Here is a 23,125-nt window from a genome sequence, read left to right as displayed (position 1 = left end):
GTTTGCTGAGATCAAACTAACATTTTGCTGGAAGTTACCCATTTCCTGTCTCTAGTCCAAGGGGCTTTTATATACACTAAACATAAAATGGGCTACTATTTAAAAGACTGACAAAAAATAGCTTACCAGGTGTTTTGTATACATTAGTCCTAATTTCTCTCAGGCTTGAATGCATCATTGTAATGAAAGCACTGAAAAGTCTTGTGACATCTCTGTCTCAAATTCAAATTATGCAGAATAAAGGAAAAGGGATCTGCACAAGCAGCTTTACCCATGCACCTCCTCACTTTTCCCTGCTGGAGAGGTGCAGCATTTTCAGAGGAGTCTGATGTTCACCTCTTATAGAGAGACACTTTCCTATAAACTGATCCTACAGCAGATTGAGAGTTGTAGCCAGCTGCAAGCCACCTCTGGAAGGATAAGCTATCTAAACTGTCATAAAGGGTTTTTAAGTGGCTCTGCTTAATATCAGAAGATATGTTGTAATTGATCTACCTCAGCTGATCAGAGGCTCTTGATTCATTAAGATGTATTAGGATTAATTTCAGCTAAAGGAGGTTAGGGCTTTGACTTTAACAACATTTTATCTAACTGCCATGACAGAAAAGAGGCACACATTGAAACACAAACTGCAGAAATCCTTATAATACAGAGGTGATGGAGACAAGTAGTGAGACCAAAAAAAAAAAAAGTACACTGCTGCTAAACTATCTTCCTTTGCCCTGGTGATGAATTATCAGCAGTTAACAAAGGTTAACTAAAACAGAAATCTCGTAACAGAGAATACAACAGCACATGCACTTTTGTCTGATTTTTCTCATCCATAAATGCTAGATACTAAAAAAAACCCATAATCAACTTGATTATAAACACTGTGTTTTCATACTTAGTAGATGCATGAAGTATAGGCTGGCAAGCTTAGCTGCTCACATGGTGTCAGGATTTTGTGTTATGGTGTCTGTGCATGTATGTCACGTGCTGGTTTAGGGGGAGAGGATGTTATGCAAGCAGCAGTTCATACTGAAATTTTCCAAGCCTGAAGCAGAAATCACTTGGGAAAAAATTCTAGGTAAAATGGCTTAGCTGTTCCTGAGAACAGGGTTTGGAAAATATGTTGTTTTGAATGTATTAAGCTAAAAGGGTTTTTTTTCCTAGAGAAGCTCCAAGACGGTCAGGTTTTAAACTACCACTTGGCAATTTGGCTGAAATGGCATCAGCAGTGCTTCTTTTCATTCTTGTCAATTTGCCCAAACCAGAGCAAGTTACAATATTTAGAAAGCAGCATCAGTTTGCCCATGCCAGGTAGAGACATGCCAATGTGCAGGTAGTAAATTCAGACAGGTCCCTCTGTGCCACCAGGGTTCTGTCAGGAAACACCTTACTCAGAGGCTCTACAGCTCTGATCCTTGGCTTTGCAGCACCAGGTGCCAGGCCTGGAACAGCACTGGGGGGAGCAGAGTGAGGCAAGAGAGACCAAGCTGATGGGGGACACTGGAGCAAGGAGCTGCAGTGGAAGAACTGGAGGTACAGGGGGCAGGAGGAAGCCACAAGCTCTGGCTGGAGGACAGGTAGAGAAGCTGGTGCTGACTAGAGTCAGGTCCTTGCAGTACCGGAATTCTACACTGCTAAATTCTCTGAGACACATAGGCAGAAGTTCATTACTCACTTGAATTCCTTGTGGATAATCCCACTCCCACATCATTTTGTGATCTTGCCAATATCAACAATCCCGGTACTTCTAAGAAAGTAAATAATTCTTTAATAAAAGCATTACTGATTTGCTAAGATAAAAATTCCACATGGCAGAGAGACATGGAAGACAGGTTTATTGCGCTGGACAACCATGAAAGTAGGTCAGATACATGCTTTCTGCAGATTCTTGATGGCTGTCACAGTGTGACAGCTACAGAAACAATTGTAGCAAAGCTTCCACTTCTATTTCTTAAACAGCTTTCTCACATGGATTCCTCCCACAAAAATAAAAATGACAAAGAGCAAATTCTAGAAATTTTGCCAGACCAATCAAGCAGATTACAGGGAAAAAGAGAAGAACCAGGCAACGAGGAGACCAACAAGACCAGTCTATTATGAAAGCGTATGCTAAGTCCTTTTGGAGAATGCAGATTTTTACAGCTGGAAAGGAATGAGGTTTCCAAAGTTCACTGGAGTTCAGTGGGAAAATAATTCCTAGAGAAGAGATGGATGGCACTGGGGAAGAAGAAAGAAAACATCCTGAAAACAACACACACAGCCCATTAGGGAGGACAGCCAAAGGTGTTGCTGGGCTGCTGCACGTTGCTATTATAGGTAAGTATATTCCACACCAGGATTTTTTTTCCCTTCATCCAATTAAGAACAAAAAAAAAAAAAAAAGAAAAAAGCAAGCCTAAATTAATCTAGACATTTGTTGGTAGTTGATATCTGGAGATAAAAGGCAGCAATTCCTTTAGCTTGACAATATGAAGGAGACATGATCAATTCCCTCACAACTGACACTGCTATCAGACAATAGTATTCAGCTTCTTAGATAAGTAGCCTGAGCACAATATTTGATTTAAAGCATTTAACTCAATTTACTAATGTAAAAGACAGAGTTAGGAAATATTCCATAATACACAAGTCACCTCTGTAAGAATAGTATGTTTTTGTTTTTCTTTTTAAATCAAGAGGTTTAAAGTGTCATCACTTTAGGACAGGCTTCTGATTTTTGATGATTCCAAGTCCTTCTATCAATGAAACATGCTTAAGATATTCTTTTAATTAATTTGTTTCATTGGACTAAGTGTCACCACATTTTGCTACCGGCAAATTGAAAACATGATTTGAGGGAATAATCTGAATTATTACTTTCTGAAATAGGAATCTGTTGTATTTTACTCTTATGAAAGAACTATTCAGACCTGTTTCCTTATGAAGTAGAACCTTGCTTTTCTTTAGTGCAGAATCAGTTATTTATTACAATCAGAAACTATGATACATTCCTAATGCTTCTTCACCCACCCCTGCTACAGCAGACACTAGAAAAGCTCTTGCAGACTGGCAACTCCAGTCATTGTATCTTCCCACCTGGTGATTTTTGTTACCAGTTAAGCACTCTCCTGTAGGTAAAACAGCTGTGAGATTACAAGCAAGATACTTGCTTTCCCACAAAGGAGCGCACAAGCAGAGTGGGTAAAAAAAAAGCAGAGTGTGTATAAAAAAAAGCAGGGGGGTGAAGAGCTCCAAATGGATTTGTGTCTGCAGCTACATTCTCTTCCAGCCTCTGCCTGAAGCACATGCCCAGCACTACATCACTTCTCTATCACTCTCCTTGGCATTAGTAAGGAGTGGGCTGACACTGCAGCTGACATCAGAGGCACTCTTTCTTCTGTGATGTGTGCATTCACACAACTTGTAAGACCTCCTCATATTTCTCCATATGAAATTTGACCAAAGTTAATGAAGAGGGTCAAATATCAGTAGAAAAAGGGAGAACCATTTGAGAGACTTCATTGTGGTCAAGACAAAAAAAAAAAAAAAAAAAAAAAAAATATCATGTTCTACATTTGAAAGAAACAATTCCAGATATTGAAAAAACACTTTCCCTTAAGAACAACTTGCCCTCATCTGCGAGCCTGAGAAACACTGCAAACCAACTTTTTCATGCACTGACACTGCTCTAGGTAACAGTGGTGATTATGGTGATCCCATAATCTCCATTCTTCAATGCTTGCTGCCACTACAGCTGTACTTTACCTCAAATAAGCTTTCTGCAGCTATGTGACCTTGACTGGTACAGGTATCAAAACAGGTAGTTCGGCACTAGCCCACCTGTTCTTTCAGGAAATGCAGTCACACCTTTACTGGAATACAGCATTAACTCACAAAAAGGCTGCAGTGCTTTCAGAGGCATTTGTTTCCACCTTATTGGAAACATATTTTATTTCAAAGAGATTGATGAAGGCAAGAACTGAGGCCGGGTGAATTCTTTACCAAATTGCTTCTGGGTCTTGTTACCTGCCTCACCCATTCCTTACAGAGAGGGTTTCATGCTGGTTGCAATTAAGGATAACATAAATTCAAGCTCTGCTAACAAGTTAAGGTTTGAAGTTCATCAGAGGTACTTTAAATCTTTTATGATTAAAGTCCACATTTCTGAACCACTGCTAAATACACATTTATTTAATCTAATACAATTAATTTTCCACCAAATGTACCACATCAAAGGAAAGCATTCACGCAACATCAACTTCCATTTTTCCCCAAGGAGTGCATTCTTACAGAAGTACAGACATGTTTCTTCAGCTCCAGGTAAGCAACTTAAGAGGATGGTCAGATACAAGGAGCAGGAGCTGGTGACATGGGCCATCTTCTTCATTTAGTCCCATATTGATAGGTCAGATAAGTTTTATTGACTCTTTTGCCCTGTCTCTGGTTTGCAGACAAGAGAGACTTGCATCCAAAAGAGACTTTAATCTTAAAGATTTTACTCTTTCTTGCAGTCAGATTGTTCCACATGGGTTATATTATGGCCTTGGGCAGGCATACAGTTGGTGGTCTTGCTCCAAGGGTTTAAAGGATATTTTACACATTCTTCTAGAAAATGGAAGATGGAAATCAGAGGAAGGAGGGGGAAACAAGCACAAGGAAACATACAGAGCACAATTTAAGGCATCTAAAATTTATAATTAATTAAAAAGGTGCATCCTTCAGTTTGGTATTTTGAATCACTTTCTGATTTAAGGCAGAAGAAATCTGCCTTCACAGACTAGACTCAGCTGTCTCCTACACTTGATGATGCCAATACTGCCCAAGAAACACAATTACTGTGTACACAATGCCTACTCATACACCCTTTTCAGAGATCTGTGCCCCAGTCTAGCCAGATGTTATTAAAAATACAATATAAATGAACACACTGCAGCCAGCTTCATGCCTAGAAAGTCACCACATCCCAAGGAAGTTCCTTCTGCCTGGCATTGCTTTTGCCCTTATGACAACACATCGGAGCGGACTGAACACTTCCCCTAACACAAGAAATGGTCTCCCAGGGCAGGCACAGAGGATCTCAAACAACACAGCACTTTGATTCAGAGCTCCTTCCTTAATGCTCTGCACTCAAATCTGACATGACCAGCCTCCTGCAGTGCTGCAATTACTAACACTTTTAATTCTCAGATTTCAGAAATGTTGAGGGACAGGGAAAATACCTCTTCCTACTAAAGCCAAGAAATTAGTCCTCAACTTCCCATAACGACTAAGAATTCTTGCTCCCTTGGGTGCCTCAACCAAGGGATTTAAGGCATCCTGTAAGTAAACAGTAAATCCTACATCATGTCCAAATTATTTTCAAGTACTAGAATTTGTAGGCTGCCAGAAACAGTTTGAGCTGAAACTTCTTGCTGAGTTCATTCAGACACTTGAAAGCACATGTTCTCATAGGAGAAGTATTTGAGAAAAATAGAGAAGTTGCACCTTGACAAGAGTGCATATTTTTCATATTAGACTGCACTTTAAGCTGAATGAAATGTCACCTAAGACTCCTCTCAAGAGTTTTTTTGCAGTCAAGTGATTAAGATTCCAGAACAGTCTTCTAAGAATAGAAGGGGAAAAACCACAGAAAACTTTGCTGTAAAACCAGAAACAGATTCAATGATGGACATATTGTTGCCTGTGAAGTAGATTATTAACTGTGATCTTAGGTTTTTTCCCAGTCCTTAACAAAATGCTGATACTGTAACAGCAGTATCTTTAAAAAAAACCAGTATGCTGTAAATACTATTTAAACTTCAGATGATGTACGTGCAGTCTTACATAAAAACGGAGTCATGTCTCCTAAGAGCACAGCACTTGTAATGTGAGAGAAAACACTTCAGAATGGTGGAAACATCAGCACTAATAAACCAGATTTGTAGAGGGATACCTGAGAACTACAAGGGCTCTTGGACATCACAGAGCTCCAGTAAAAAGAACATCTGTTATATCTGTACTTTATACTGCATCTGTCCCTATAAATGTTACTTGACAGTTTCTTATTTTGACTTCTAACGGGCTTCGAGGGGTTATGGATTACCTGAAGTACTTGCACCAACTCTTAACATTCACTCATTATTTGAGAATGCATGAATGCTGTTCAACAAAACAGGACATTGTGTGTCAGTATCTAGTATCCCTTACTGGAGACAACTTAACTGACTCAAGCACTATTAATCATCTGCAAGATAGAATACAGCTATTTTATTCCAAACAAAGTATTTTTCAGAGTGACTCAAAAGGCAACCTGAAACAAAATCAGTGAAAATGTTCTGGGAAGAATTATAGGCATAGTAAAAATGGAATTCTTAATAAGAAAACCAATGACCACAAAAATCAACCTAATCCAGAACTGTCTCTTTTTAGTACCAATGAAGTAAATTCAAAGAACAGAGATACACTGCTCCAATTCTAACACACAAGGTGACTCTGAAGAACTCAGTTTGACAACAGAAAATTTTATCCAAGTTTTCATCCACAGTGAGACTTCAGAGCAAGAAGAAACCAACACTTTCTGTGCAACAGGTCCAAGTCACAGCTATAAGCAGCTGTGAAATAATGTGCTGGCATCAAGGTCTAAAGCAATGACAATGCCCTCAAAACAGACAAAACCATGCCATCTAATTATGACTCAAATACACAGCTGGCAGAAAAAAATGGACTCCAATTCATTTTGTGACAAACTGCAGGTGATGTTGGTCAAGAACTGCTAAAGACTGTATCACCACTGGGTTCTAAACCACCACCACAGTTTGAAAAAGACACAAAAATGTACCCAATCAATTGCAAATCACAAGCTGCAGAGGAGACACAGTCAGCTCAGAGACACTGCAATGCAACAAGTCACCTTGTGAACAACTGGCAAAGACTGCATTAGCTGCAGGTTCAAGAGACAATATTACTATTTTGATCATACTTCTAAATGGATGTGATAAGATATCCAATTACCTCAACATTTAAAGATTTATCACAGGATAACTGGAGTGCCACAATATATATATAGGACAAGCTTATATTTAGCTGTGCCATGAATTTATTGTAAGCATCTTAAATGCCGACCCATACAGTGAATCAGACATCTTGTCTGGAACTGTACAAATGCAGTAAAACCTCCTGAAACTCCCAATAAGAACCAGTAATCAAAATTTTTTTAAACCACTTTATTCAAACCTGAGCACCTCAATATAAAACTAAACACTGGTGAACTGTCATTTTTCTTGCTAAACCCAGATTACTGCAAATTTAAAATCTGCACAAGTAAGTTTCTATCAGTTCAACATTTAAATAGACTAATTCATCTCTTCTGACACACTTTGTAGATTTCATATAATGAAAATAACTAAAAGAATTAGTGCAATATACTGGACTGATCAAAATAAAATGTACTTTGGAAAACAAAGTTGCAAAGTTCATTACTGACAGACAGCAGTACTTATGTTACAGATACAGGAGCATCATTTATTACTGTTCTAGCCATAAAGGAAGAACTCAGAACCCCCTTTGATTAGAGAGGAAAAAAGTTAGCTTTAAGTAACTGTACATTCTGTATACCTTTAAGCAACTCTTAAATATTACAGAAAGTATTAAACAAATGTAGACTACAATGCAGAGTACCTATTTACAGTACATTAATATCCAAATTTAAAAAGTTGGATGTACATAATCGTTAGTGCACTATTTTTTTTCCTTAGGGGAAAAACAAACTGTAATGGCCAGCAATGATCAGAAACAAGAAAGAAGTCACAGACACCGAGTTTGTTGTGGTTTTACTTGAAGAGCTCTTACAGTTTGTAGAGGACAAAAAAACCCCATATCCTAAGTTGTAGAGTTGAATTTACTGGTCTGTACCCTCTGAACAGATTAGAAATGAAGTTAGACTTGATTCATCACTAATTCATTAAGATAACTAACTGGGTTGATATAATTTACATACAGTGTACCAACTAAAACTCCACTTTCTGGCAAGCATAGAATTCTTAAAATTGTTAATGCAAGTATTATCTGTAATAAAATTATTAACCTATGGAATGTGTAACTAAACAGTGGATACCTGCAGAAACAACTGGTTGCATCAATACTGCAAATAAGTTTAAGTAATTTTTAGACCCTGTTTCTAAGGAGGTTTTAAAGCACAATTGAGAATTATGAAAAGACCCAATTCTATTTATTATAACAGTGATCAGTATTGAGGCTACAGGAACTGGCCAATTAGGTCCACAGAAAGTAGTTCTTCTACACCTCTAATAATAACAACTGATTTTTAAAACCTTTCAACTGAAGGAAGTTTATTCCGCCTCCATCTCTCCTCTACTGCTGAAACATTACAGCCAGTGGTGGATACATGCATGTTAAAATTTTAGGTGAAAAGAAAACTCTGTATCATGAACTTGACTATTATTGTAAGTCTCTTCGCTGTTTGGAAGCTGTACTGGACCAGGTTAAGCACTCCAATTCCATGGTTATTAACAGTTAGGAAGCAGAAGAATATTCAGAACAGTTTAAAGCAATTGATCTTTTAGTTACTACAACATTGACTCTTGGGTGGTTGTGTGGGTTCAGTAAGGTCTACTCCTCTTCCTCTGGCAGAGCTGGCTCCTGCATTCTGTGGTTCATTCTTGGGCAATTTTTTTGCTGTAAGGTGAACAGGAAGTAAGAGTTAAACCTGAGATTTTACTAAGATTAAATCACCTGAGTAAACAGAACAACACATAATAGGCATATCAGTGTACTCATTGGATAATCTGATTTGATTCGGTGCACTGGTAATAAAAGAAGTGAAGACACTTCTTAATGATTAGCTACTTTATGATTTCCAGGAGTAAAATGGCATTGGTAACCTGAGCAGTAAAATTCATCTGCACAGGTGTGCTATGCCAGTAAATGACAGCTCTTGTGGGAATCCACCCACACAGAACAGGCTTTAAGATCAGGATGTTAGTGCAAAAAGATACAGAAACATTGAAAAGGCAGAAAACACAGACAGAAATGGGTCAAATAGTTCCCAGATATGCAACCAGAATAAGTGTTTGCAGACAACATATAAAACGGCCCTCAACACCAGATCAAGCCACTCCTGTTTTTTTTTAAAGCTGTTTCTTCAGTTCTTATCAGTCAATTGACTGGTAATTTCTTTGTTGCCCTTGTAGCTCCAAGGTTCCTCCTCAGTCTTAACACAAAAAATAAGGGTGAAAGCTGTCACCCTTCTGAGCAGTAGCTTCTCCTGGATTTCTCTCCATCAGAAAATTGCTAAGTTCTACACAAAAGGACTTCCATGGGCCTATCTTACCAGGGCCCAACAACCACCCTTGCTCTATAGTTTGGATGAATGGTTTCACTCCAAAGTAATTACTTTGGTCAGTTTTTAAAAGAACTTTTTCTAAAATGAATGAAACCCAGCCAAGAAACTGCAGAGCAGACATCAACATGCTGTAGTACCAGATAACCTCAGGGTGCTGGGCAAAAGGGTGGGCCACAGGGATCCTCTGATATCCCCTCCAAGCTGGGCTGTTCTACAGTTCTGTGGTAAAATCCAAGAATCCACACAGTACTAAGCTGCTGAGCCACTACAAAGGGTCAATGCACCAATAGAAAAATGTCTTCGGAGCAATGTTTTGGATTCTAGAACTGTATCTAGAACTGAATTAGCATTGGGAATTTTTAACTGGGAGTTCTGAATGAGTGCTGCAGCAGTCAATTTAGAAGCAGCTGCAGCTTGCATCCAACAATTTACAATATTAATTTACAGTTAATATGAAGCAAGTACTTCTTATAAAGTGTTGCTGATAATTTAATTTGCATCTGCTGGAAGTTTGAAAAACACCAAAAACTACTACTGCTCTCCTGGTTTGGAAAGCCGAAGATTAAGACCTCTTTAAAAACATTTAATTTAAACATCAATGATGTTTTTTCACAAAAAGCAGGTTAGTGAGGTGCAACAGACAAAACAGATTGAGTGAGGTTATTTGATGCTATACATTACTACTACCCACTAGCAAAGCATCTACTATAATTAAGATAACTACTAAATAGATTAGTGGCCAGCCTAAAAATGAATTCTTTTTCTTCCGCTTTCAGAAGTCTATTAACAATTAAATACAATTTTGGGTATCAATGGAACACAAAAGTTCTTGGTTTATACTTACTACTACAAGCTAGCATCTTTACAGAAATCCCTAAGATTATGTTAAGTTCAGAATATATGAGTAGATCTACTTTTCACATGCAACATCCTTTACTTATAACTTGGACACTGAATTTAAGCACACATTGCCATCTTTGGCACAGCTTTTGGATTTCAGATAGATGCTTAAATAAAATTAAACAAATGAAAGGGAGAAGGGAGTAAGAACACTTCAATACCAAAATAATTTACATGAAAAACAGAGATCTTAGGTTAGGAAGATTGCCATGGTCTGAATCTCATGAAAACCATTCCCTTTAAAGTTCTCATTTTGTTCACAAACTCACCAATTGCCATGAATATTTCATTTACGTTCATAGATGTTTTGGCAGACGTCTCCATGAACAATAGGCTGTTGTCATCTGCATAAGCCTGTGCTTCCTGAAAGTTAAAATAAGAATACATTTCTTTTTTTTTTCTTATGAAGTAAATTCATACAATCATTACACACTGTACTTTAAATTGCTACAAAAAACCAATCTCTACAGCATTTTGAAAGAAAGACAGTTTGTGGAAACACTCATCTGACAAATTTATACACCAGCTATGGAGAAGTTACAATTTCACCAATCAGTTAAACAATTTAAGTGGAATCTTAAAGATCCCTACTAATCTTAAAAATATCCAGGTGGAAAAATCTCAGACAAAACTAAATAATAAATTAAAATATTTATGAAAGAGATAACCCCAATGCAGAACATTAGCTCTGATAGTAAGAACAAATAAGCTTCAAAAGTGCCATCAAATGTCAGCGAGTCCATTATTACCCTGGAAAAAGGCAGTCTGTGAACGATCTTGAATCTTTCAACCACTGAGGCAGATGGATCAGAACAGTTTTATTATCCTGATATAAATTCGCAATTACCGCAAATAAGCAGTAATCAGTAATTTGCCATGTTACCTCCCTTTTCAGTATGAATTTTAATCTGATACACTGCTCTTAAGAACCATACTATTTCTGCCACTTCTTATTAGTCAATTCAGCTGAGAATCTGCAGCTTCTTATGATTATGTAACTGCCTTTGCATTCAATAAGAAATCCATGAAAAAGCTGAACTACAGAACACCTTTGATGATCATAAGAATAATTGACGACTCTCTATAATTAAGTGACACCTGATAGAATTACATAGATCTTATCTGAAACAACACATTAACAAATACTTAGAAATCTAATATTTGATTTGCAATGAGAAAGGCTTGTCAAGCCCACAAGGAGCCCACAAATCCACAGTAGCAAACCTCCCCTACATATGAAAAACATTAAGACTGTAATTGTTCAAAAAATAGCACAGGTAGGTCTACTTTGTTAGTTAAATGTGATTACATTATTGACTGCAGTCATGTATGAAATTTTTGTTAAATACCACCATTTTTCATAAAACACCAAAGCCGCCTGTCAACTGTCACAGAAGTATAAAATTAAAAAACTGGCAGAAAAATACCTAAATCACTGCTAACCTTTCAATTCAACTCTATAGTTACAAAAGGATTCATTACTGTATGCAGCTGTATCTCAAACAGTGACCCCAAACACAGATTAAAAATCATAAATTACTGACTAATAAATACTATCTTAATTCAAATTCAGCCAATCATGAATGGACCAAAACTACCTGCAGGTAGTTTAATTCAGTTTAAAAGCTATTTTCTGATGACTTGATTAAACTTTCTAGAAGATAAAATACACACCAGTGAGAGCACAGCTGTAATCACTAAACCAAAAGAAATACCATGAAAAGCTCAATTAAAATTTCAACACTGCTTCAACAGTACCTAAGCAAGTTAGGCACATCAATCAGCTTTGTATCATATGATAATCAAAATTCTCTGGCTGACAAGCCAGACAGAACAGTTTGCACTGAGTTACTGCTATCTCATACACTGAAAGTCTAGTTACTGGTAATTTTGGGTAGAAGACAGAAAGAGGTCACATCAAAGAACAGATACTCAATTAGCCTTAAAGATACACAAATAAATTAATTATTCCTCAAAGTCAAATTAATTATTCCAAAAAGCCTATTCCTCCACATTACTTGTACAGAAATAGGTTTTTGAGTAGCATGTATAATTTAATTAGTCTCAGTTGACATTTATATTTAACAGCATGACCTCCATAATAACTAGATAGGCTATGCATATAAGCTCCCTGTAGGTTTATTTACTATCTATTCAAACAAAATGCAATTCTTATGAACAAAAATTATGTACATACCTGGAAATCCACAGCTCTTTTGTTAGCTAGATCAGCTTTGTTTCCTGCTAAAGCTATTACAATGTTAGGACTCGCTTGTCGCTGAAGTTCTTTGACCCAATTTTTCGCTCTGGCAAAGGACTCCTGTTAATGATTATAAATGATGCAACTGAGTTTTATCATCCTTTTGTACTCACCTATTATCCCCATCTCTGTTACCTACACTTCAAGCACAAAATGCCAGTGTAAGGCTGCTACCTTAGTCCAAAGGCACACTCCAAATTGCCAACTGAGCTTTTAAAATTAAACATTCCTACCTTAGTTCTCAACTGTGCTTAGCTGGGATAATGCTGAAGTAAATAGGTAGGAAGATCTTTGTGTAGACAGAGTAAGGAAAGAAGTGGTTGAGAGAGAAAACAGGAATTTCAGTTTCTCTGGAAGATTCAAGTGTATGAACAGCTACATTGAGAAGGCCTCAAAATTACTTTTTAATTACTGAGGACTGTTCATTATGGTACATGATTTCTGTGGTTTTTTTGAGAGATTTGGGTTTGAAGTCTAATTTTATCAGAAACTACTGAAGCTTAACTCATCCAAGTTCAAATAAAAAGAAATCTAATAACCTTCAGTTTTAGTCTCAATAGCTTGTGCTGCCTTTCCAATCCTTAATCAAAATTTGCAAAAATACAATATTACAATAATGGCTGCACTCTCAGAAATAAAGGTGCCACCAGCAATGTGATGAGAGTAAAAGCTCAAACTCCATGAACTGATTTAAGGGTGGGTTAGAAACATTTTTACAAGAGGATTTCTCCTCTTCTTTTCCCTCTTTATAATAGAAAAACCACCCCAAAACAACCAACTAACCAAACCAAAACACAACAACAAAAAAAAAACCACCCCAAAACCAAAAAAATAACAACAAACAAAACCCCAACTCTAGAAATAGTCTTTTAGCCAGAAAAGTTTAGACACAAATTAATTGACATTACACAGTGCAGTATGAAATGAGCAATCTAGTCCAGCAGAAGGCATCCCTGCCCATGGCAGGAGTGTTGGACTAGATAACCTTTAAAGGCTTCTTCCCATCCAAACCATTCTATAATTCTACAAAATGATGAACTGATTTACACAAGTCAGTGAGGAAAAAAATACGTAAAGATCAGTGCAAGACTGGTAACGCCCAAATCCCCCTTATGCATCCCCAGTCCAGCACTTACCTCGTTTGTAATGTCGTATACCACTATAGCTGCTTGTGCTCCTCTGTAGTACATGGGTGCTAAACTGTGGTACCGCTCTTGCCCGGCTGTATCCCAAATTTCAAATTTTACTGTTGTATCATCCAGACATACAGTCTGGGTTAGAAAAGCAGCTACAAAAAAGACAGAGGTGCTGAAACCAGAAGTTTGCTTGTATCTCTATATTCATATATAGTTATGCTCACAGAGATGCAAAACATTTATAGCCTACTATTAACATACAACAGGTTTGATGCCATCATTATTTCCTATCTATTCAAACAAAATGCTGACAGCCTGACTCTGATCATCAAAGAGGAGTTATTTAAACAACTGGACTTTCCTCAAGTTAGACATAAGAAAGCAAAAATTGGAAAGAATTCCCTTTTTCATTATAGTGAATCTGAGTAACCATAAGCCTTCTCTTAAAGCTTCTAGATATGGTCTGTTGAAGCAGGATGGATACTAGAGTACCAATAACAGCATCCCATCATGCTATAATCCAAAAGTTCAGACATTTTCAATTCTACATATTTGTATTACTTGATTTGCATCTTAAAACTTTGATTTTCAGCTCCTAACAACTTTGCCTTAGCTAACAGGTCTGGAATAAAGAGGCACTGCTTGTAACTTCCTATTCTCAAAGCAGCTATATTTTTGACTTTGCAAGTGATCTCAAGAATTAATTTCAGCACAATTTCAACAGCCTGCAGTTTCAGGAAAACTTGCAGCCATTGCTACTAGGGCTGAATGCATTACCATAAATAATGGTCTTCCAGTTAGAGAAAATACTAACTCATTCCAAGTTTTTAAACAGTTACTACTAGTAAAATTTTTCCATTCAGATTAAGGTACAATCAGAAGTATTGAGGTGAGTGCCCACACAGCATAGAAAACCATATTAAAAACTAAATGAAGGAAAGCCCACTACTTAGCTGAAGCAGGAGCTCTGATCACTAGGCACACAGATGGTCTGTGACCAATTTAAATCAAATGGCTGAAGAGACACTGATCCGTAACACTTGCATACCTGGGATTTCATCCTGTCCTACATACTTCTGAGACATCATAGTGTATGAATCATTCTAAAACTGCTCCAACCTTCAACTCAACTCATTACAGAAACCAAAGTGAAGCCAATCTTGCTCTGTAAAGGACATTGTAACTAGCATACAGAAGTGTCCCTGTCTCAGCTGTAAGCAGCAGCTGCATGGTACTTAGCTGCTGGCTGGGGTTAAACCGTGACCAGAAGCTGACTCCTTAAGTGGTCAGGTGCTCCTGCTTCAGGGGTATTAGCATCCATCACAGATGAGCAGGCAGGCTGGAGAAGGTAAAAGCTTTGATGTTCCAATGTTAAATCAACATAAATCTCTCTAAATGCTACATATCCGAACACTAGAAAAACAGGCTCCACTTGGCAGCTCCCTAAGCAGCCCAGAACCCAAACAGAGTGGAAAAACACCATACACTCTGCACTAAACTAAGGGGCTTTCTCACCAGAACCAGCTCAATATTGTCTTTCTCCAAGGCAGAGACAAGATGTTAAGCAAGCTGGTTTTCAAGTTCTCACAGACATTATTCTCTTAACAAGAAATGTACCTACTCTGCATAAATGAAGGCATGTACTAGGAAAGAGAATTAAACAAGAGGTCTATTCTTTGCAATCCTCTTGGTTTTGTCAAAAGTAACATTTCAACCACTTTAAAATGACAGTTAATTTCTGCAAAAAAGATAAATTTCTTCTACCTTCCCAAGGCCACAGTGAATTGACAATTAATCATCTGTTAATTATCTGAAAGTCTGTCATCTTTAACAGCCATACTTTTGTCTTAAGCAACTAACAGGCCTTGCTACACTAGTCTGAAGTGGCAAAACCACACCACCACCATCCAACATGTCTGCCTTTCACTGCACTCCCTTTCAGATGTTTTTATCCAGATTCACAATGCACATAAGCCTCTCTTTGTTAAAAGGCCCTTCTGTATACAAAGAAAATTATGCCTTAGGCAACTACAAGCCACAGAGTTAGACAGCTTTCTCTATAGAAAACTTTTCTGAATCCCAACATTGCTGCATGTAACAGCTCTCAGCTGTATTATATAGCATTTCCTTGTTTCTATTCGATATAGAAGAGGCACAAGTTAATACAGATTACACTAAACTTTATATATATAAACTTGAACTTAGGCTCTTGTTTAACCTTTGTTTAGATTTTGATCAGTGTAACAGGGTTTGGGTTATTCCAAACACTAAAACAAGAAAAAAAACTAAACAGAGGTTAAATGAATTTTGAGATCATTGAAATGGAACAATGAATTTTACTTAATTTTAACTGTTTTTCTAAACTAAAGACCTTGGTGATATTGGAAAGTTAATTCACAACCCATCTTTGAGAATGTTCTCTGTATTACCACACAGCTGTTCATCAGAGCATGCAGAAACTTTCATACTAACACCTATCCTCAAGCCATGATAAAATGCACAAAGCCAAAAGTATGCATTAGCAAGATTGCTAAAGTAGAAAATATGTGGTTGTCTATTTATGCTGACAGATAGAAAAAATAAACACATGTAACAGCTAGAAATAGGGCAAAAGAAGTATGCAATGAAATTCAGCTTCCATTTATTTTGTAAGCTTTCCAGCGTTTTTACATTTCAACAACTGTTGGTGTGTGAAGACACATACAGACCACTGAAAGGCCTTCACATAAATATTACAATGGAACAGGCTGACTCATGCAAGCTGCAACAGCAGCTACTGGAGAGTATTTATCAATTCACAAAATCCAAACTTTGTAAAGTCTGTATGCTGTTAGGTAGTTTTAGGATACATTTACATCTATCCGAGCACAAATAACTCCAAAACACAATATAACTTAAGAAATCTGCCAAGGGAAAGAGTGTGATAAAAGCTGTTTAAAGCTAAACAGATTTTTTAAAAATTCTGGTAGCCAGCACCTGTTTTGTTTGAAGTCACAGAATGGAAAAACAGCACAATAAATTCTGTGATTGCTAACACAGAAATATATCCAGAAATGTAGCAAGTTCTCCAAAATCAAAGTCAGAATGCCTAAGTGACAAACCCAAGCTTTATGGAAGATGCAATGCTAAGGTTTTTTTCACAGAAACTAAGCTCATAATTCTTACTAAGCAGTTATTTTATGCATTAAGCATGCAGCACAATTAAAAGAGCCACACACCCGCTTACAAACAAAATGTAACATTTAGTCCAGGTTTCAAAACTATGCAGTTCAAGACACCTTTACTACCTCCGTTTGAAAAGGATGTTTGTGTTTAACTCAGACAGTTATAGTTCTCAATTACTGACACAGGTTTGATCCTTGCTGTCAATGAGCCACTCTAGAAGTGCCATTACATTAAAGGCTTTCAAGGGCATGGACAATATAAACACATAACATGAAACAAATTAACAGGGTAATTTTCTCACCTCCAATTGTACTTTCTTGAAATTCATGAAACTGTCCTTTTACAAAACGAAGCACCAAACTTGATTTGCCAACTGCAGACTCTCCTAAAAGTACTAGTTTAAATTGGCAAATTTTATTTCCAGCATTTGGCCCGTTGGGCCTTGTCGCTCCTCGATTAGCCATGTCCAAATTAGAAAGCAGTCCTTTGTTTCAACAGCTTTTGAAAGCAAGTTCCACTGAGATCTGAATCCTGGTTCTTCTGCCAGTAACAACCTATTTTGTGAAAAGACAGTGGGTACATTAGATTTACAAACCAAGTAAGACAAGTCTCATTCACTAATGCAATGTATTATGTATAACTTCACCTAGTATTTACCAAATTCAACAGTCCAGACTACAAGTACCATCATTTGTAAGTTGTCAACTATAGCCAGAATTATGATACATGAACCAGTTATCTTCTTCAACACCTAGTCTTCCCATCAAAGCTTCAAATTAGCATATTAAAATCCAATTATGCTGCTTTTTCCAAGACCTCAGTCTCCCGTTATTTCTTAACAAATCAGGACTGATGTATAAGACAACAGGTTTAGACTTTCAAATTGTCAGTAGAATAACAATGACAAGCAAGAATAACTTTTCATAATTATGCTATTGCTAACCAATATTCCAAAGTCAGCAATGCTCAAGGATGCTAAAAAACTGAGCAATTTGGGAAAACCCAACACCACAGCAGCTTCTTTGCAAGTGTAGCTCATCAATTCACTTCTATCCCACCTATCAAACACAATTTCCTTACATAAAAGTACAGATCTTCACACGCAAACCATTAATATCCTCTCTAATTAACAACTGTACTGAGAAGCAAAAGTGAAGCCTTCCATATGAAAACCAATTGACCAGTAAGAATTCCAGGCCACTTTGCACAAACTACCAGACAACTACCATACAATGATAAATTTCTATTTCCAATAGTTATACGTGTCCTAGATCAGTATTAACAACAGAGATTTTGGTAAGAACAAGTATGAACAGTGTATCGCTTAGTCTGCTTACTCTTCTTTCCAGCTGCTTAAAATAACCCCACCCACAGTACTTATTCATATAGAAAGGGAGGCCTTTAGACTCTGCTGGTACCACTTCTGACCCTAATATTTATGCTTTTACACACTTAACAGTAGATACAAAACAAAAGACCTCTCAAAATTAGCTCATCATTTTGTCCTGCTCCAGCTGATCATTTATTTGAATTAAGCACACTTTGCAGGGATACAGCTTTTCTAACATCTAGGATGCGAGTTAGGTTAGAGTACATGCTCCTAATGCAAAAAAATGGCTTTAACTCATATGTTGCAAAAAAGTAAGCAAACATATTACTTTCAAATTACTTCCTGTTCTTTATTCCTTGTGATAAAGCAACTACATTTTAAACCAAGCAGTATTCTTTAACCACCTTCCTGTTTCAAACACAGATCAGGCACTTGAGCATTCCAGTTTGCTACAGGCCTAGCTCAGATGCTAAGCCTTCCTTCTCCTTCCTAGCTCTCCCCTTCCCTCAACCCAAGTCCTGAAGAACCTTCTTTCCTGGAAAGCATTCCAGCAGTCTAGCAGAACTCTACCCTTCAGTAAGATACTCCCTTTCAAGCTAATATTCAAGGAATAAATGAGAACAAAAAATCTTAGCATTATTTACAGAAAAATGTAACAGCTGAAAAACAGGTAGTTTATTTCCAATTGTAAACAGAATACAGGTTTTAAAAAATATTTTCAGCATCTTAGACACTTTTATTTGCTCATGGTTCCTCCTTTTCTCATCTCTCTCAAAATAATTTCCTTTCTTTGAGGTAGAATATAATGATTTTGCATTCTGTCCTGAGTTTGCGTTCCATTTCACTATTACATCACACTAAAAAGTACATATTTTAAACATTTCAGTTGTGCAACATAATCTATCAAGCATTACCTTTTAGCTGTATATTCTTAGAAACATGTGAAAGTATTCACAGTGAAAGAATGAAGCAAAAAAGCCCCTGCAAATCCTACCATCGTTCCTATTAACAACCACATTAATTCTATGCTACAACTCTTATTCATTAAACTAATTTTGGTGAAGTATTTCAGAATACGGGAATAGATCCAGTTATTTTAAAAATATCAGACCTTTCATCCTTACACCATAAAACGATTTTGCACTACTAGTGCGTTGGCTCTCAGGCAAGACTCTTCCCCCCTCCATGATGTGGAAATATGCTTCAGAAGTTGTGGAGTGATTTGGATAAAAATGGATCAGTGACAACAGTTAATCTCTCCCTAACTGTACTACAATAGAGAATGCAGCAAGGCATAACCAAAATATAGGTGGTTCAGAATACTGTTAGACATTTGTTTATCTTTTCCTTTGGAAAAATAATGAAGACAATTAAGTTATTTTTGTTTTAAAATGGAAAAAAAACCATCTGTTTGCTGTAGCATTCCAGTGTGTTTGGACAACCATGAAATAATTTAAAACCCTTTAATCTTAATATGTCCCATGTTTTTCCAGACTGCAGCATTCATAAAAACATAAGGACAACATCCAATGACTGTGTGACTTGGTACTCCTGGGAGCAAGTGACTTCCAGATGACACACAACACACAGTGAGGAAATCAAGTCACTGCACAGGTTACTCCCTACGACTGAATTTTTTGCTTGCTGTTTCCCATACTGAGAGCAAAATGAGGTATGAGAAAAGAACATTTAGCTTGCATAATATTTATCAATTTCACCTGAGCATTTATGGCTGGTAGTTATTTCAGATTTTTATCACTCATGAAACAGTAATTACTACCCCTGGCAAAACTACTTCAAAACTACAAAGCTGACACGGGTTGTCAAGAAAAATATCTAGTTTGATTTTTATTGGTGCCCAAGCTACAGAAGCCATAGTTATCAGAGACCCTCAAAGTTTACATTCTTACAGCATCCCTCCCCTGAAATCATTCTAGCCAGTCAGATATCATGTACAAAGATAACCAGCTCTCAAGCTGATAGCAGACCACAGGACCTGACAGGAAGGCCATCTAAGAAACATACTGCAAACCTCATTCATTCAACAGTCACATCAATACATCTAATAAATTAATAATGAATCCTACTAGTCATACCACCCACTTTTCAACAGCTCAGGATAAAAGAATGCAAGACTGAAAACCTGATAGAGCACATCCAGATGATTGTGACATATTAAAAAAGTCACTAACACCTTCTATCAGCATATATGGAAATCATAATCTTTTGAAGTTTCAGATGATGCCAAAACTCTGTAGCTGAAGTTCACAACATGGCAGCAAACTTACACAAAAACAAGAGAAGTACCTGCTTGATGTGAAGAGAAGCAGTACTGCAGTTTGACACAGCCACTGCAGAATGGTTTTGGCCTGGTATTTTCACATCTGTGAGCTGAGCACACAGTGCCTCACAAAGGTTCAGAAGTAGATTTCAATGCTACAGTCCCCCATGCACACTCCAAGTCTCAGGTCACATTAATTCTACTATTTCTTAATTCATCAGTAAAATACAACCCAGGAGGAATAGTACACTCAGTACCCTACACATACACTGCAAACTCAGCTCTGGTGAAAATTTCCTGAGGAAAAAATCCACTGATATGGCTCCTTTTCTCCTCCCCTTCCAATTTTGTATGCAATGTAATCAATATGTTTGGAATATGTAAAGAAAGAAAAGCTGGGTAAGACATTTTCATTCAGCTACACGAAGGCAAGTACACAACTGCTTGACTTGAAATAAGCTCTTAAACCAATACATATATGGGAGTTACAGAAGTGACCTACTAATATAAAAATCTGCTAAAGAAAATACTATAGAAATTTTGTGATGGACGGCTTCACATGGATGGAAATGAGGGAGATTTGCTTACTTTTATCAAGTTTAACATAAAAACTCCACTTTGCAGTCTTGGGCAGTACAAATACATAGGTCACTGCTAATTAGGAACTTTCACTCTTCTCCTGAATATTCCCCCCCATGACAGAGCAGATCCATATCCATGTCTATGCTGAAGTGCCAGAACACAAAGCCTGGAGTATATTATTAGCCAAGTACTCCTGGAAATCCCACCAACTAATTTACTGGATGCTGAGTATTCTCACTCCAGAAGAGAAATTTGTATGCTGTTGGACAGTCTTGAGTTTTATTTATGAAAGGGTCCTAAGTATAACAGATCAAACACAAATCTTATTATGCTTGAGTCTGTGTACAAAATACCAATAGCCCCAGCCAATACCTACAAACTCTCAATTTAATGGCATAATTCAGACATGTAAGCATAAGCACTGGTCTATTTTCAACTACAATACAGCTAATACAGAAGTATCAAAGTAACACTGGTGACAAAAGCCAGCCTACTGAAGAGATTAAGACAGTGAGCACTGTTCCTACAATTAATGTGATTAAGTGTATTATCAAATAGAAAGGCCACACAAAAAAATTCACGATAAATTTAAAACTGGAACATTCCACCACTTTTATATCTCACAGCAAACAACACTGTTTCTTACTAAAACTTTTGTACGCTGCATTAACGGACACAAAGCATACAATGCTGAGGCTACAACTATTATCTACTTTAAATTTCTTCATATTGGAATTTTTGGAACGTTTTAAAAGGCAGTAACTACAAAGGCTTATATATTAGCCACTCCTACTAACTGAAGTTTCCTTCTAGGTTCAGCAGAATTAGTGTGGCACCTTACTGCAGTGTTCAAGACAGTGACAGAGATAACCAGCAAAATGATCATCATATGTAAGCCATATTGAACATAATGGGACTATAAGTTAAACAAGTGAATCAACACAGTTGCTGCAAAAAAATCATAGCCCTACAATTAAAGGTAATAGCCATCTCATAAGCTCATCTGAATGATGAATGGTACCAATTACTTTCAGATAAACTGGTTTATCATACAGGAAATGTAAGTGACGACTACAATACCATTGTCTCTAGCCACCATCTACCTTTTCCTGACATTTCCCATTATGGAAGAACAATACCTACATGCAATCTGTAGGTAAGCATGACTGTAACTCTGAAGAGACACTACAAAACTGGAAAAAAATAAAAAAATCCATGATTTTTACTTTGCCTGAACGTTACATGAAAGAAACTGATTAATTTCTGCTGCTTAAACAGCTGTTTAGCCTCTCATTGCCACCTCCAAGCTCTGAAAGAGATGTAAGGTAGGAAAAAATACTAAAAATGCCGAGAGAACAGCCCTTCATGGCCCTGTTTGGAACATTTTGATAGATCTTACGCAATTCAGGCTCTCCTCTAAAGCATAAAAAGCTTAGGTTTGTTCCTCCACCCTACCCCAGCTTTGTGTCTAGTTCCAATTCTGTGCGATGCAGAAGATATCCAGCATACTAGGCCTGTCGCGATCCCCCCGATGGCGACGCCTTGTCGGGAGCAATTTACTTCCCACCTAGTTCACGGTCCTTCTTCCAGACGCAAGCGAAAGGGAAAGCGAGGGACCCGTCACCCAGCCTCCCCTTCCATATCTCACAAGCACCTCGAGGGGCACAGCCCTCCCGGCCGGCCCCAGGCAGCGATACCGCTCTGCAGGAGCGCCCGCAAGCAGGGGAGGATCCCCGCTCTCCCGGGCCCAGCCCCTCCAACCCCCGCCGCCACCTCCCCTCCCCCGCGGCTCCCTTCCAGGCACAGGAATAAGGGGAAGTGGGAAAACCGGGGGCGCCATTTTGAGCCGGGAAGGGAGAGAGCAGCGTCCCCTCCCCGCACGCCGGGCTGCCCACCTCGCCGCCCGTACCGCGGCACGACGCTCCCGCGGCGCCGGGGGAACGGCCGCCGCCAGGAGCCCGGACAAGGCGCGTCCCGCCGCCGCCGGGACCCCCCCGCGCCGCCACCGCCTCCTCACCTGGCCGGGGTGGGGGAGCCGGGGCGGCGCCGCAGCGATGTCCGTCCGTCGGTCGGGGCTGGCGGGCTCGCCGGGGCAGGGTGGGCGGAGGAGGGGTAAGAGGGGAGGCGGCTCCTCGGTGGGGGCGAGGGGCGGGGGCGCAGC

At 38.2% G+C, this 23,125-nt stretch overlaps 2 protein-coding genes across 3 annotated transcripts in view; one reads left to right on the top strand and one right to left on the bottom strand.

The window, feature by feature from the left end:
* The window catches only part of PP2D1 (protein phosphatase 2C like domain containing 1), a 14,574-nt gene extending 6,840 nt beyond the window's left edge, over window positions 1-7,734 (top strand). Inside the window, 7 exon segments of the mRNA XM_054514295.1 lie at window positions 1,648-2,074; window positions 2,077-2,119; window positions 2,121-2,173; window positions 2,176-2,354; window positions 5,856-5,883; window positions 5,886-6,057; window positions 7,704-7,734. Of these exon segments, the coding sequence (XP_054370270.1) occupies window positions 1,648-2,074; window positions 2,077-2,119; window positions 2,121-2,173; window positions 2,176-2,354; window positions 5,856-5,883; window positions 5,886-6,057; window positions 7,704-7,734 (933 nt within the window).
* On the bottom strand, window positions 1,810-23,125 carry RAB5A (RAB5A, member RAS oncogene family). Of its 2 annotated transcripts, none has more exons than XM_036401206.2 (6): window positions 22,982-23,125; window positions 17,073-17,325; window positions 13,607-13,758; window positions 12,408-12,530; window positions 10,480-10,573; window positions 1,810-8,643 (listed from the first exon to the last, which is right to left on the bottom strand). In XM_036401206.2, the coding sequence occupies exons 2-6, from the start codon at window positions 17,233-17,235 to the stop codon at window positions 8,528-8,530; spliced, it is 648 nt and encodes a 215-aa protein (XP_036257099.1). In that variant the 5' UTR covers window positions 17,236-17,325; window positions 22,982-23,125; the 3' UTR covers window positions 1,810-8,527. The 2 variants fall into 2 exon arrangements, with proteins under 2 accessions (XP_036257099.1, XP_054370532.1); XM_054514557.1 differs by lacking the exon at window positions 22,982-23,125 and adding an exon at window positions 22,532-22,556.

Source organism: Molothrus ater, chromosome 1, assembly GCF_012460135.2.
Source record: "Molothrus ater isolate BHLD 08-10-18 breed brown headed cowbird chromosome 1, BPBGC_Mater_1.1, whole genome shotgun sequence".
Lineage (NCBI taxonomy): Eukaryota > Metazoa > Chordata > Aves > Passeriformes > Icteridae > Molothrus > Molothrus ater.
The sequence above is the reverse complement of the archived record's forward strand: the minus strand, read 5'-3'. Positions and strand labels throughout refer to the sequence as shown.

Coding starts and splice junctions, on each gene's coding strand:
- RAB5A (XM_036401206.2), bottom strand. CDS start 17,235: ATGGCTAATCGAGGAGCGACAAGGCCCAACGGGCCAAATGCTGGAAAT. Junction 13,759..17,072: donor TCAAGAAAGTACAATTGGAG/GTGAGAAAATTA, acceptor TCTTTTTTGTAG/CTGCTTTTCTAACCCAGACT. Junction 10,574..12,407: donor AAAGAGCTGTGGATTTCCAG/GTATGTACATAA, acceptor TTTAACTTTCAG/GAAGCACAGGCTTATGCAGA.